Source organism: Schistocerca gregaria, chromosome 9 (genome assembly GCF_023897955.1).
Source record: "Schistocerca gregaria isolate iqSchGreg1 chromosome 9, iqSchGreg1.2, whole genome shotgun sequence".
Taxonomy (NCBI): Eukaryota; Metazoa; Arthropoda; class Insecta; order Orthoptera; family Acrididae; genus Schistocerca; species Schistocerca gregaria.
This window is the reverse complement of record NC_064928.1, coordinates 173332106-173344408: the sequence shown is the minus strand read 5'-3', so window position 1 is coordinate 173344408 and position 12303 is coordinate 173332106. Positions and strand designations below refer to the sequence as shown.

Below are 12303 nucleotides of genomic sequence, written 5' to 3'. Positions count from 1 at the left end.
TCACCAGCATTGTGTGTAACCCGTTCCCAGCGATGTGGAAGTAGTAGGATACTCTTAGAAGTGCGAGTTGTGCGGTCTATTACTTGACGAATTTGTAGCAGTTCCGAAGCGAATGCCGTGAAGTGGTTCCTTCAGTTTAGAAATCGAGTTCAACTCACGAGGGCTTAAGTCAGGGGACTGCAGTAGGTGGTACGGCACTTAGCAGCCCCATCAGTCAAACCAATCAGTAACAGCCTGCACTGTACGTGCTTGAGCATTGTCCTGCAAAATAATGGTCAGATCCTGCAGAAAGTGTCATCACTTCTGTCTCTATGCTGTTCATTTTTGGGACACAACCTACGACCAGCTTAGAGACAGAAGTGATACTTTCTACAGGAACTGACCATCTTTTTGCAGGACAATGCTCAAGCACGAACAGTGCAAGCTGTTACTGATTTGTCTGACTGATGGGGCTGCTAAGTGCTATACCGCTTCTGCACTCCCCTGACGTAAACCCTCGTGAGCTCAATTCTATTTCTAAAGTAAAGAAAACACTTCACGGCATTCGCTTCAAAACTGCTACAAATTCGTCGGGCAATAAACCGCATAACTCGCACTTCTAAGAGTATCCTACGACTTTCACATCGCCGGCAACGGGTTATACACAATGCTGGTGACTACTTTGAAGGTCAGTAAAACTTTGAAACACGAGTTGTAAATAAATATTTGCTACTATTGAAGTTCGAACCCTCGTACTAGCCACCACTGCAGCATAAGCTGGAATGCCGCGTTGATACGTCGCCCATATATTCTCGACCCGCTTACGATAATGTGCTGCGGCTTCTCCACACATTCTGTTGAGGAAGGGATGTGGTACAGAGATAAGATATGCTCGGTAAAGGTAATGGGCCATCGTTCAGCTTCGACGATCTTATCTCGTAGGCCAACAGAAACATATATCCACCAAGTCGGCTCGCCAAGCAGCCAGTAAAAAACGTATATTCCTCGAGATTCCCACGGATTTTGTTCCGTGTGTCGGATAAGTCCATTTCCTGGCATATCGCTTTTAGTTCACGAGACGTATTGCAATGTGGAGTTTGATCGTTGTTGAAGTCTCCACCCAGCAGGAAATGATCGAATCCACCAGGAAATAAGGGTACGATCTCTTCTACATAACATTTCGCACGTGCTCGTCTGTTTTCTGTGCCGGACGGGGCGTACACATTGACAGCACGAACCCTATGAACCGCTATCGTCAGTCCCAAGCTGAAGGTATAAAGCCAGGTTGCGAACTGGGTTCCCCCCTTGGACCAACATCATCGTTCAACTGTCGCTGTCTGGGTCCGGCGCGATGTAGGAGATGTAGCCTTGTACTTCATGGAATACAGCAGTACAGATTTCCTGCACCATCAGTACATCTACATCTGAGACATACAGCACGTCCCAGACGAGCGATCTAATAGTATGAATGTTAACAGTCCCTGCTGGGTATGAGTATGCATCATCTTTGCACAACGCTGAACTGGTGAAAATCTACAAAGACGGTGGTCTCATAACAATTCCTCAAAAGGTTACCAGTTCCAAGATTTCCTGCAACATTAATTGTTCTCAGTTGTGGAAAAGGGATGCGAGTCTCCACCAAGTGGAGGAGTCACATCATTGATATCTTCATCCTGCTCAGCCACGAGGCGCATGTTGCCAGAGTAATCAGGTGTCCCAGGATGAGGAGAGGCCGATCCTCTAGAGCAGAGGTGGTGCTTCCTGCAATGCTTCTGGGAGTGATCTCGACTTCCAGTGGTGATGAATCCTTTAGCTCCTGTTGCATCACCGTTGACACAGTACCCGTGGAACCTTCCACTTCAGCTGCCACGACTTTTGTTGTGTGGTCGTCCACGTGGTCTATCACGTGCAAGATCTGGGGCTGGGGTGACGTAGGAGCCATCCCAATATTATCGTGCCCTGAAGACCCCCCTGTCATCTGTAGTGTCGGTTCGAGTATATGATCCGACCTGGGCATCACCTCCCCACTGAGCACTGACAAGTGTTTCACTGGTAGTGTTGTGGGGTCACCTGCTTTAGTATGTCTCCACTGTGTAGTTGCACGAGTCTCCCGTTCGTGCACACAAATCGAAGATGTCCTTCACCACCAAATCCAGAGCACGTCCAGCACTGACCATCTAGATGACAGTGGCTCTACAACCGCCTATATTTAAGTAGGAGGGCATATCGTTTGTAAGGCGATTCGTACCTGACGAACACTGTTGAGCACTGGTTGCATATTAAAACTTTCCAAACGTTCGGCTGTATGAATGATTACTCTACTGAGTGGATGAAGTGATTCAGTTTTGGAGATTCAGGTACCTCGAAGGGCGGCGCGAAGATTCGAATCTTGCGCACACCAAGACACATATGAGCCACTAACATGTCGGAAATATGACCATCGGAGTGTCGAAACTGGAATCCTCACGAATCTCGTGCTGCGTCGTTGACCATATTGACATGAACTGCTCACGATTGATAAATGGATTTCAATGAGCTTCCGTGTAACTAATATGCACCTCATCCCTCAAAAACGTTCAGTTTTGAGTGCTGTGACTCTTGTGTACTCATTAAAGAACATGAACCGTCACTGTGGTTTTTCGAAACGTATGTGCCATTGCTATCGTTTCAGCAAGTAACGCACACGAATACCACTGGTGTAAACACCGCCTCTTCCTCGAGTTACTCCACTACTAAAGGCAGACTGGTTAAAAATGAACAAACTTGTTGAATCTGTGAAGTAAAATAGAATTCAGAAAAAAATAAAGCAACTGAAAGAGAAGTGTTTAGAGAAAAAGTACTGAATATGGATTACTAGAAAGAAGGGTGAAAAATAATGGTCTGAAGTGGTCAACAGGAAGGAAGAACATATGGAAGAGATGAAAGATTGATCTGACGCAATTAAATTTTCCTGACTTTATGTTTGATAAGGAGAGATGCTGAAGCAATGAATTAAAAGTTATGTGCGAGCTTGAAGACGGGTCTCCTGTTTACAGGCAGACTGCACTACCCTAGCACTATTGTTACCACAACTGTGCAGACCTCTGTAGTCCAATGCTCCCCTAACACAAACTTCAATTCACAACTTCATCCCATTTTCCCCTTATTAAAGCATCAGTATTGCCAAGGCTCTCTCACATTGGAATAGCCCCCCAGGTTTTTTACATAATGGGACATCCTGTCTGTACCTCAGGTGTAGGTGATCTACTGATCTGATGGAATTACATTTTTATGGAGACATATGACTATCTTCGATGAGGATAGAAGTTGAAGCAATGAAATTTGTGCCACGGCAGTGTTGTTGTCACAGTGCTGTGGTGGTGTAGTGGTTTGCACATCTGCCTGGTATGTAGGAGACCTGAGTTCAAGTCCTGACCATGGTACAAATTTTAATTCATTGCTTCAGCTTTCACATTTATCAAATGTCTCCAAAAATGCAATTTCATCAGGTCAATGCCAGGCAGAATTTCCTCATTATGTGCGAAAGTGAGATGCTATTCCAATATCTGAGGGGGGAGAATGAGCTGAAGGTTTGAACTGAAGTTTGTGTTAGAGAGGGCATTGTAGGATAGCCTGTGCAAGTGTGATTCCCACAAAGTTATTTTTTTGTAGTGGTTACCGCATCTGACGTAATCAGAAGGCCCAGGTTCAAGTCCCAGCTGCAGCACAAATTTTAATTCATTGCTTGATCTTCTATCCTTATCGAAGGTGAAGGATTACTGGAAGAAAAGGAAAGAACAACGAAACATAAATGGAAATGGTGTGTTGTCCTTAGTTGCCTCATTCGAGAAGAAGAAGCAGAAGAATAAAAAGAATGGTTCAAATGGCTCTGAGCACTGTGGGACTTAACTTCTGTCATCAGTCCCCTCGAACGTAGAACTACTTAAACCTAAGGACATCACACACATCCATGCCCGAGGCAGGATTCGAACCTGCGACAGTAGCAGTCGCGCGGTTCCAGACCGTAGCGCCTAGAACCGCTCGGCCACACCGGCCGGCGCAGAAGAATCATTAGATTACAGGATAATGAGAGGCACGAGTCGGAGACGTGTTGGAAAGAGAGTTGTAATGTAATGAAAAGTAGTGGACCGTGTACTGACCCCCGCGGCCCAGCGCTTGTGCTGGGAGGGCAGCAGCTCGGCGATCATGAGCCAGGGCAGCGGGCCGAAGCCGGCCGCGAAGAGCACCATGAAGAGTGCGAGGGCCACCAGCGGGAGCCAGCTGAGCGCCGACACGTCGTAGTCGAGAGAGCGGTGCAGCGCGAAGAAGGCGGTGAGCACGGCGTGGCAGGCGGCAGTGCCAACCGCCGACACCAGCAGCAGCGTGCGACGGCCCGCGCGGTCCGCCAGCCGCGACGACGCGCACGTCGACACCATCTGCGGGCAGGCGGCGCGGCCGGCGTCAACACGGCGGCGTCCCCCACCCCAGTATCCCACCCCAACCCAAACGATACCACCAATGTATTCAAGCCCACAGCCCACCTTCCTGTCCCCACTAAAATACCTGGGACCAACTCTCGATCAAAAACTAACTTGGAATCCGGAAGTACCTACCTGCACCATCATAGATCAATACTATCTGCACCTCACGGATGTCAAAGCAAACGCACGTTACCGATGGACGTTGAGAGCGGTCGCGCAAGGTCCCAGTGAGTCCAATGATGCATGGTTGCTGAGCCACGTCTTCATTTGCTGTGGCTACGAGGGCCCTCTACGACCACTATATGTCTACATCTACATCTACATCCATTCTCCGCAAGCCACCTGACGGTGTGTGGCGGGAGGTACCCTGAGTACGTCTATCGGTTCTCCCTTCTATTCGAGTCTCGTATTGTTCGTAACGCTTTCGCGATTACTAAATGATCCTGTAACGAAGCGCGCTGCTATCCGTTAGATCTCCTCTATCTCTTCTATCAACCCTATCTGGTACGGATCCCACACCAGTGAGCAGTATTCAAGCAGTGGGCGAACAAGCGTACTGTAGCCTACTTCCTTTGCTTTCGGATTGCATTTCCTTAGGGTTCTTCCAATTAATCTCAGTCTGGCATCTGCTTTACCGACGATAGCTTTATATGATCATTCCATTTTAAATCACTCCTGATGCGTACTCCCAGATAATTTATGGAATTAACTGCTTCCAGTTGCTGACCTGCTGTTTTGTAGCTCAATGATAAGAGATCTATCTTTCTATGTATTTGCAGCACATTACACTTGTCTACATTGGCATTCAATTGCCATTCCCTGCACCATGCGTCAATTCGCTGCAGATCCTCGTGCATTTCAGTACAATTTTCCATTGTTACAACCTCTCGATACACTACAGCATCATCTGCAAAAGCCTCAGTGAACTTCCGATGTCATCCACAAGGTCATTTATGTATACTGTGAATAGCAACGGTCCTATGACACTCCCCTGCGGCACACCTGAAATCACTCTTACTTCGGAAGACTTCTCTCCGTTGAGAATGACATGCTGCGTTCTGTTATCTAGGAACTCTTCAATCCAATCACACAATTGGTCTGATAGTCCATATGCTCTTACTTTGTTCATTAAACGTCTGTGGGGAACTTTATCGAACGCCTTGCGGAAGTCAAGAAACACGGCATCTACCTGTGAACCCGTGTCTATGGCCCTCTGAGTCTCGTGGACGAATAGCGCGAGCTGGGTTTCACACGACCGTCTTCTTCGAAACCCATGCTGATTCCTACAGAGTAGATTTCTAGTCTCCAGAAAAGTCATTATACTCGAACATAATAATACGTGTTCCAAAAACAGGGCCGTTGGCAACTTCTCTCAATCGCAGTCTCTGACAGTCATCAGTCACCCTTTGATAGTTCACGCATGCATTACTAAGGGAAATCTCATACTCGACGACACTCTTTAGTCTGCTTTTTGTACTAGCTGCACTTTATTACAGTTTGTTCCTTTGCAAAGTTTCTTTGCAACACTTGGAGAAATCTACGATTGAAGTAAAACTTCTGTTTACGTATTCAGGTGTGAGCCGCTGTAAAAACTGCTGTTTTGAAGAGCACGCCGCAGCGCGTAGTGTGAAGCAGTCGCTCTCCGTTTCTGGCGATGGCGCCGCTATGGCAATCGCAACTTTGGTGTCTCCCTCTGGTGGGAAAGGGGAAAGGTTGCCTGTTGACGTGCATTTAAGGGGCGCTATGAGCTCACCAGGGGGTCAGTCTGGGTCAGTCTCTCGTCCCCAGCTTGCTAGTCTGTCTCTCGTCCGCATTTGTTAGGCAGTTAGTGTCTGTCTGTTAGTCGGAGTGCTAGTATGTCTGTCGTTCGGATCAACCTTTAAAGCCGGCAAAATGAGAGTCTTTCCACTCCGCCAGTATGGGAACTCAGTGAGTGTTCGCCTGGTCGGGGCTTAGTTCGTGCATCTGAGTCTGCGCGTTAGGCCGCCAGTCTGCTCGAGTTTGCTCACGCAATGGTCATTGGCGGTTGGATCGATCGGTTGGCCGGTCGCGCACTGAGACACAAGATGACTTGTCCGTCTTCAGCGTCCGCGCATGTGAAGTCGCCTCGTGAGTCCAGTGGGCCGCGCCGTATAGCGAGGGGTAGTGGCTTCAGGGTCGTCACGAGAGCAACAGGAATCAGCCCACGACATCGGTCCGGCCGGGGCGAGCTGCGACGCCGTGAGACGGGAGATCGGCGCGCCTTCCTGCGTCCGTTGAAGCGGCTGGCAGCGGACGGTTCGGGAGAGAGATTTGGGGGTGCTGCGCCGGGTCTTCTCGAGTAATCGCAGTTTATTAAAAGTTAAGTGATTGGTGATATGTTGTTTGATTTACTCTTGTTGAATTCTACTTGTTTTCTTAGTGAGGTCACCAGACATTTTACCTTGGGGTCGTCCCACCATTCTTCTGCGTTTGGCCACCCGCGGGAAGGTGGTTGTTTATAAATTGGGTGGTCCGTTTTTCCCTTGTGGAGTACGGACTGGTTAGAGCAATCTGCGGTTCGTGTTGTTCCCTATCAATCTACCGGACGTTACTAGCTGTCTCTGTCATGTTTGTCGGATTTGGTGTGTTAACGAATTTATTGCTTGGAGTGTAACGGCCTAATACCTGAAATATGTTTTGATCTTTGGAAAAAATGGTTCAGATGGCTCTGAGCACTATGGGACTTAACATCTGAGGTCATCAGTCCCCTAGAAATTAGAACTACTTAAACCTAACTAACCTAAGGATATCACACGCATCCATGCCCGAGGCAGGATTCGAACCTGCGACCGTAGCGATCACGCGGTTCCAGACTGAAGCGCCCAAACCGCACGGCCACACCGGCCGGGCTTCACTATTGTTTGGCGAACCTTGTAGAATTTTATATGAGATTGCATTTCATGGGCTTTTATTTAAATGATCATTTTAGTATATAAATTTGCCACCCTGTCACCGTAAGACTTTTCTTGGAAGTTAAAATTAAGTTGCACCTTCGGTGGCAAGGTTAATATTTTAATTGTTAGTGTTTTGAACAATTTCCATCCCTCCTAGGGGAGGCGCATAGTTTGTGTAAATTGTTAAAACTCGTAGTTTAAAGTAATCTGGTGTGTTGCACATTTGCACCAGTGTATTCTTTCAGAGGCTGTTGTGAGAGGTCGTAACTACGGCAGTGTCAAAACGGAGCGGCAAGGTTCTCTGCCCGAAAGCTCACACACTCGAAATTTGTTTCTTTCTGCCTCTGAATAAATTGTAACTTTGATATTTGGAGGGTGCACTCTGATTATAATTTTAAATCTGTTTCTTTTAAAAAATGCTTTTAGGCACTATCAAAGTGAATAAAATGCCCATTTGTTAAAAGGAATTTGGTTATGATTTCATCAGTTACTCCCTGGCAACTACTTCCATGCTTACATAGTGTGATTAAATGTGTTAATGTTCTTGACGAATCGCTAGTAAACAAAATAAATTCTTAAGAATATTCTTTGAAAATAAATCACGGTTAAAGGTGTTCGCTAATTATTTCTGCTCCCGCCCTGTTTCCCTACGACGACAGCTGCTGTACCAGTCCGCTGCCCACCTCTCCTTATTGTTCTGCCCAAATAAAGGACCGCAAGAAACTAAATCTGCTATCTGGCTGAACATGGTGGACTACATCTACATCTACACAGATACTCTGCAAGGCACAGTACAGTGGGTGGCACAGCGGTCCCTGTAACACTACTTGTTATTTCCTTTCCGGTTCCACTCGCAAATAGAGCGAGGGGAAAGCGATTGTTGTATGCCTTCGTATGAGCACTAATTTCTTGAATCTTATCTTTTAGGTCCTTGTGCGCAATGTACAGCCTGATTATAATTAAAGTTAAACTTTCAAACCGCTATAGAAATGAAACCACTGGTCAGAATGAAATCAAATTACAACGAAAAACGTATGGCAGAAGAAAAATAAATAGTTACAAAATGTAGCAATAGGTGGCGCTGTAAGCATCATAATTCAATAGTGGTCGACTACAAATGACAAATGAATCATAAAACAGTGCCTAAGGTGTACGAGTGACGTTAAACCCATGGGTGTACAGGTCTGATAATGTTAGTTACGTAAGCCCACCCACCACGGCCAGGTCATACCACATCGGATGGAAAAACTCTAATTGTCCTGAGGCCAAAAAGCGTCAATCAAAATCCAATCGGATTATTAATTTCCGTGTGACTGGCGCAATACATGTTCAATATACTGTCCACCGTTTTCTGCAACAACTTGAAAGCGAGAAACAACATGTTCCACAACTGATCGAAGCGTTTCCGGGGTCACGTTCAGAATGTGTTGCGCAATGTGTGTCTTCATTGTAGCTGAGTTTGCAATCGGAACACTGAACACGACATCTTTCAGGCAGCCCCACAGCCAGAAGTCGCACGGATTAAGATCAGGTGATCGAGACGGCCAGGCTGTAGCGAAATGGCGGCTGATAATTCTAGCATTTCCGAAACAGCGCATAACTGGATTTGGTTCAAAAATGGTTCAAATGGCTCTGAGCGCTATGGGACTTAACATCGATGGTCATCAGTCCCCTAGAACTTAGAACTACTTAAACCTAACTAACCTAAGGACAACACAGAACACCCAGTCATCACGAGGCAGAGAAAATCCCTGACCCCGCCGGGAATCGAACCCAGGAACCTGTGCGTGGGAAGCGAGAACGCTACCGCACGACCACGAGATGCGGGCCAACTGGATTTCCAATGTGCGGAGGGGCCCATCTTGCATAAATATCATCCCATCCACACATCCACGCTATTGGAGAGCTGGAATGACATAGTTGCGCAAAGGACACTTATCGCGTTTACCAGTGACGATACAGCTAACAGGACCGGAAGCACCTGTCTCCTCGAAAAAATATGACGCTATGGTAAATGATGCCGTAAACGCGCATCACACAGTGACCTTTTCAGTATGAAGTGGGACTGGTTGATTTGCGTGTGGATTTTCCGTTGGCCATATTCGACTATTCTGTGTATTGACATATCCTGTCAGGTGGAAGTGGGCTACGTCTGTCTGTAGTGCCGGAAATGCGTATCCTCCTATTTCCATCTATTGTACTATAAATGATTTTCCTTATTTTGTTACCTGAAGATATGATATTTCTGTGTCTTTATATATTGTAATTGTTTTACTATTTGTACATATATATATATATATTTATGCATTTATGTCGATGTATAATTGGTTTGTTTTGTAAATACTATTTGTATTTTTACGCTGGGTCTTGCCTAGGGAAAACTATGCTATCGAACGATTACATCGATAGGTCGTGTGGAGAACCAAAGTGTTTAGGATCTTTGGTAGTGATAACTCTGCCGCATGGAGCGCGGGCAGAGGATGTCTGGCTGGAGCAGGGCGGTGGAGCAGGTGTGTTGTGTAACGCTCCCGCGACTTGCCGCGCTTTCGGGGTTTGGCAGCATGTAATTCCGCTCGACTTGCTATGATAGTTTCTGACAGGGTGTCGCAGACGGGAAGCATTAGCTGTCGCACATCAAGAGCCCGTTTCGCCTGGTGACCGTGTCGAGAAGAAGGCGCGCCAACATCCAGCTTCTGCAACAGCGACGGCCGACAATGAGTGACTGTCGCCACCTCCTCGATCGACGATTTCAAACCTTCAATCAACCAACAAGGAAGACTGGAAGCACGTAAAGTTTTAGAACTGTATGGCAGACCTCAGCTTTTAAAATTGTTCCATTCACAAAATTACAGCAACTTAGGATGAACCTTTCTTGCTCATTGTCCCAATTGCATTACCAAGCATGGTCCCTTCCTTTTTCGGAATGAACCCGAGTGTCGTTGAAATTCAAACGCCAGCATTAACGTAATATCATTCCATTTCACTGCTTTAATTTCAAAATTCAATTAAAGTATTCATAGCTGGCTACAATATTTAGATTACACAAGCACAAATTAAAAGTGCGAGTTTTGTTAGCATATTTTTGTTTACCTGTGACTGCAGCTCAACTTGGTACGTTCTAAATGTTACTATTGTTAATTGTCCAGAACCATTAAATTCAAGTTCAAAGTTAAATCTCTTATTTGTAAATTGCGTAGATTCAAATAGCTTTTGAAATGATTGTTGAGGTACCCCAAGACTAACCTTATTTTACTGAATTTCGTAGTGCTTCAGAAACAAATCTCACTATTAATTTCAGTCACGAAATTAACTTACAATTTTCCGTTTTTATTAATTCTTCTGCTAAATTGAGTCAGAGTGTAGCGAAATTTATTACTTCTGACAAACATTCACTTTTCACACAACACGTGTCAACCTTCAGTTGCCACGCTTTTAGTGCTAATTATATGTGCAACAACCTTTCTTTTTCAGTTATTATGGTAGTTGTCCATAGGACTGGCGACAATAAGTTTCCCCAAATCTCAAATATCTAATTAACGCCAATTAATTGTTAACGTAAAGGCCACACATTTACTTTCTTTATTAATTTTACCCTTTTCTCAAAATTAATTTCCAGCAATTTCATTTGCAATTTTCTTTTCATTTAGATGTAACCCTTTCCTCCCTCTTTACCGACAGATTAACTTCGGTGACAATTGCATTTCCCAAATTTCCATTAGGTACACGCGATTTAATTTTTCACTGTCATTGAGGTCGATAAGTGAGGGGGAGGTTACATGTCCACAGAATCTTCTACGGCTAATCATTCTCCACTTTCATGCGAGCAAGAAATTCTAACGGTCTCTCTTGCTGGCAGGTCAACAAGAAGCAACTCGTGCACTTGGGTAATTCTGAATGGATAGCAAAGAAGCCCGCTTCATAGGATTTCACGCACCGTGCTGACGGGTATCCTCCGTGCACCACACGTTTGAACGCCACCACTCGTCTCCTCCTGCACTGCTGCGGCCACTGCTTTCACTCACGTCGAATGAATTCGTTTCCTCCCTCTACCAGGCTGTACACCAAAAGAACCCATCTTTTCGAATTTCCGAATCATTTTGTACGGACCCACTGCAGTCATCGGACCAACCCCTGTTTTCAAACCCTTCCGTGTCCGGAAGCTTTGCAGAGCGACTTGAGCAGAGTCATCATTCTTGTAACACAGCTTTACAAGCAGAGCGCGATCGTGCATTGAGACAGTCATCGCGAACGACGCAGACGCGAAAGGAGGAAAAGCCGTGTGCCCGGCGTGTTTATACCAACTTCAGTGGGTCGTCCGCATGACAGGTGTTTTCATTTACGTATTCTCATACAGGGCCATCTATTGAGCAATTTTCAGAATTTATTCCTTTCTTCTGCCATACATTTCCCCCATTCTCTGATAATATTACGTTGCAATGTGACGTCATTCTGACCAGTGGTGTTACTTCTACAGCGCTTTGAAAGTTTAATCATAATCGCCCTAGCATGCTTTAACCGAACGTTACAGATTTGTTCTTCCTACTCAGCTGCATTAATTTACATTTTCCCAAATTTAGAGCTACATGCAATTCATTACACCAACTAGAAATTTCGTCTAAAACGTCTTGTATCTACCTACAGACACTCCGACACACCTTGCTGTACCCCACGGTATCATCATAAAATAACCGCAAATTGCTGCCGGCCCTGTCCGCCAAATCATTTTTGTGTATAAAGAATAACAGTTGTCCTAAGACACTTCTCTGGGGAACTCTTCAGGATACCTTGTCTCTGATGAAGACTCGCAGTCGAGGACAACATACTGGCTTCTATTATTCAAGACATCTTTGAGCCATTCACATATCTGTGAACTTATTCCATATGCTCGTACCTTCGTTAACAGTCTTCAGTGCTAATTCGTGCACATAAGCTTCTCAATCTCAAGAACG

General features: G+C 45.6%; 1 protein-coding gene across 2 annotated transcripts in view; it reads right to left on the bottom strand.

Annotated features, from left to right (window-relative positions):
- The window catches only part of LOC126292018 (facilitated trehalose transporter Tret1-2 homolog), a 184839-nt gene that overhangs the window by 19697 nt on the left and 152839 nt on the right, over positions 1-12303 (bottom strand). For both annotated transcript variants that reach the window (XM_049985810.1, XM_049985811.1), the window contains exon 9: positions 4119-4394. In XM_049985810.1, coding sequence (XP_049841767.1) covers positions 4119-4394 — 276 coding nt within the window. The remainder of the gene's footprint in view (positions 1-4118; positions 4395-12303) is intronic.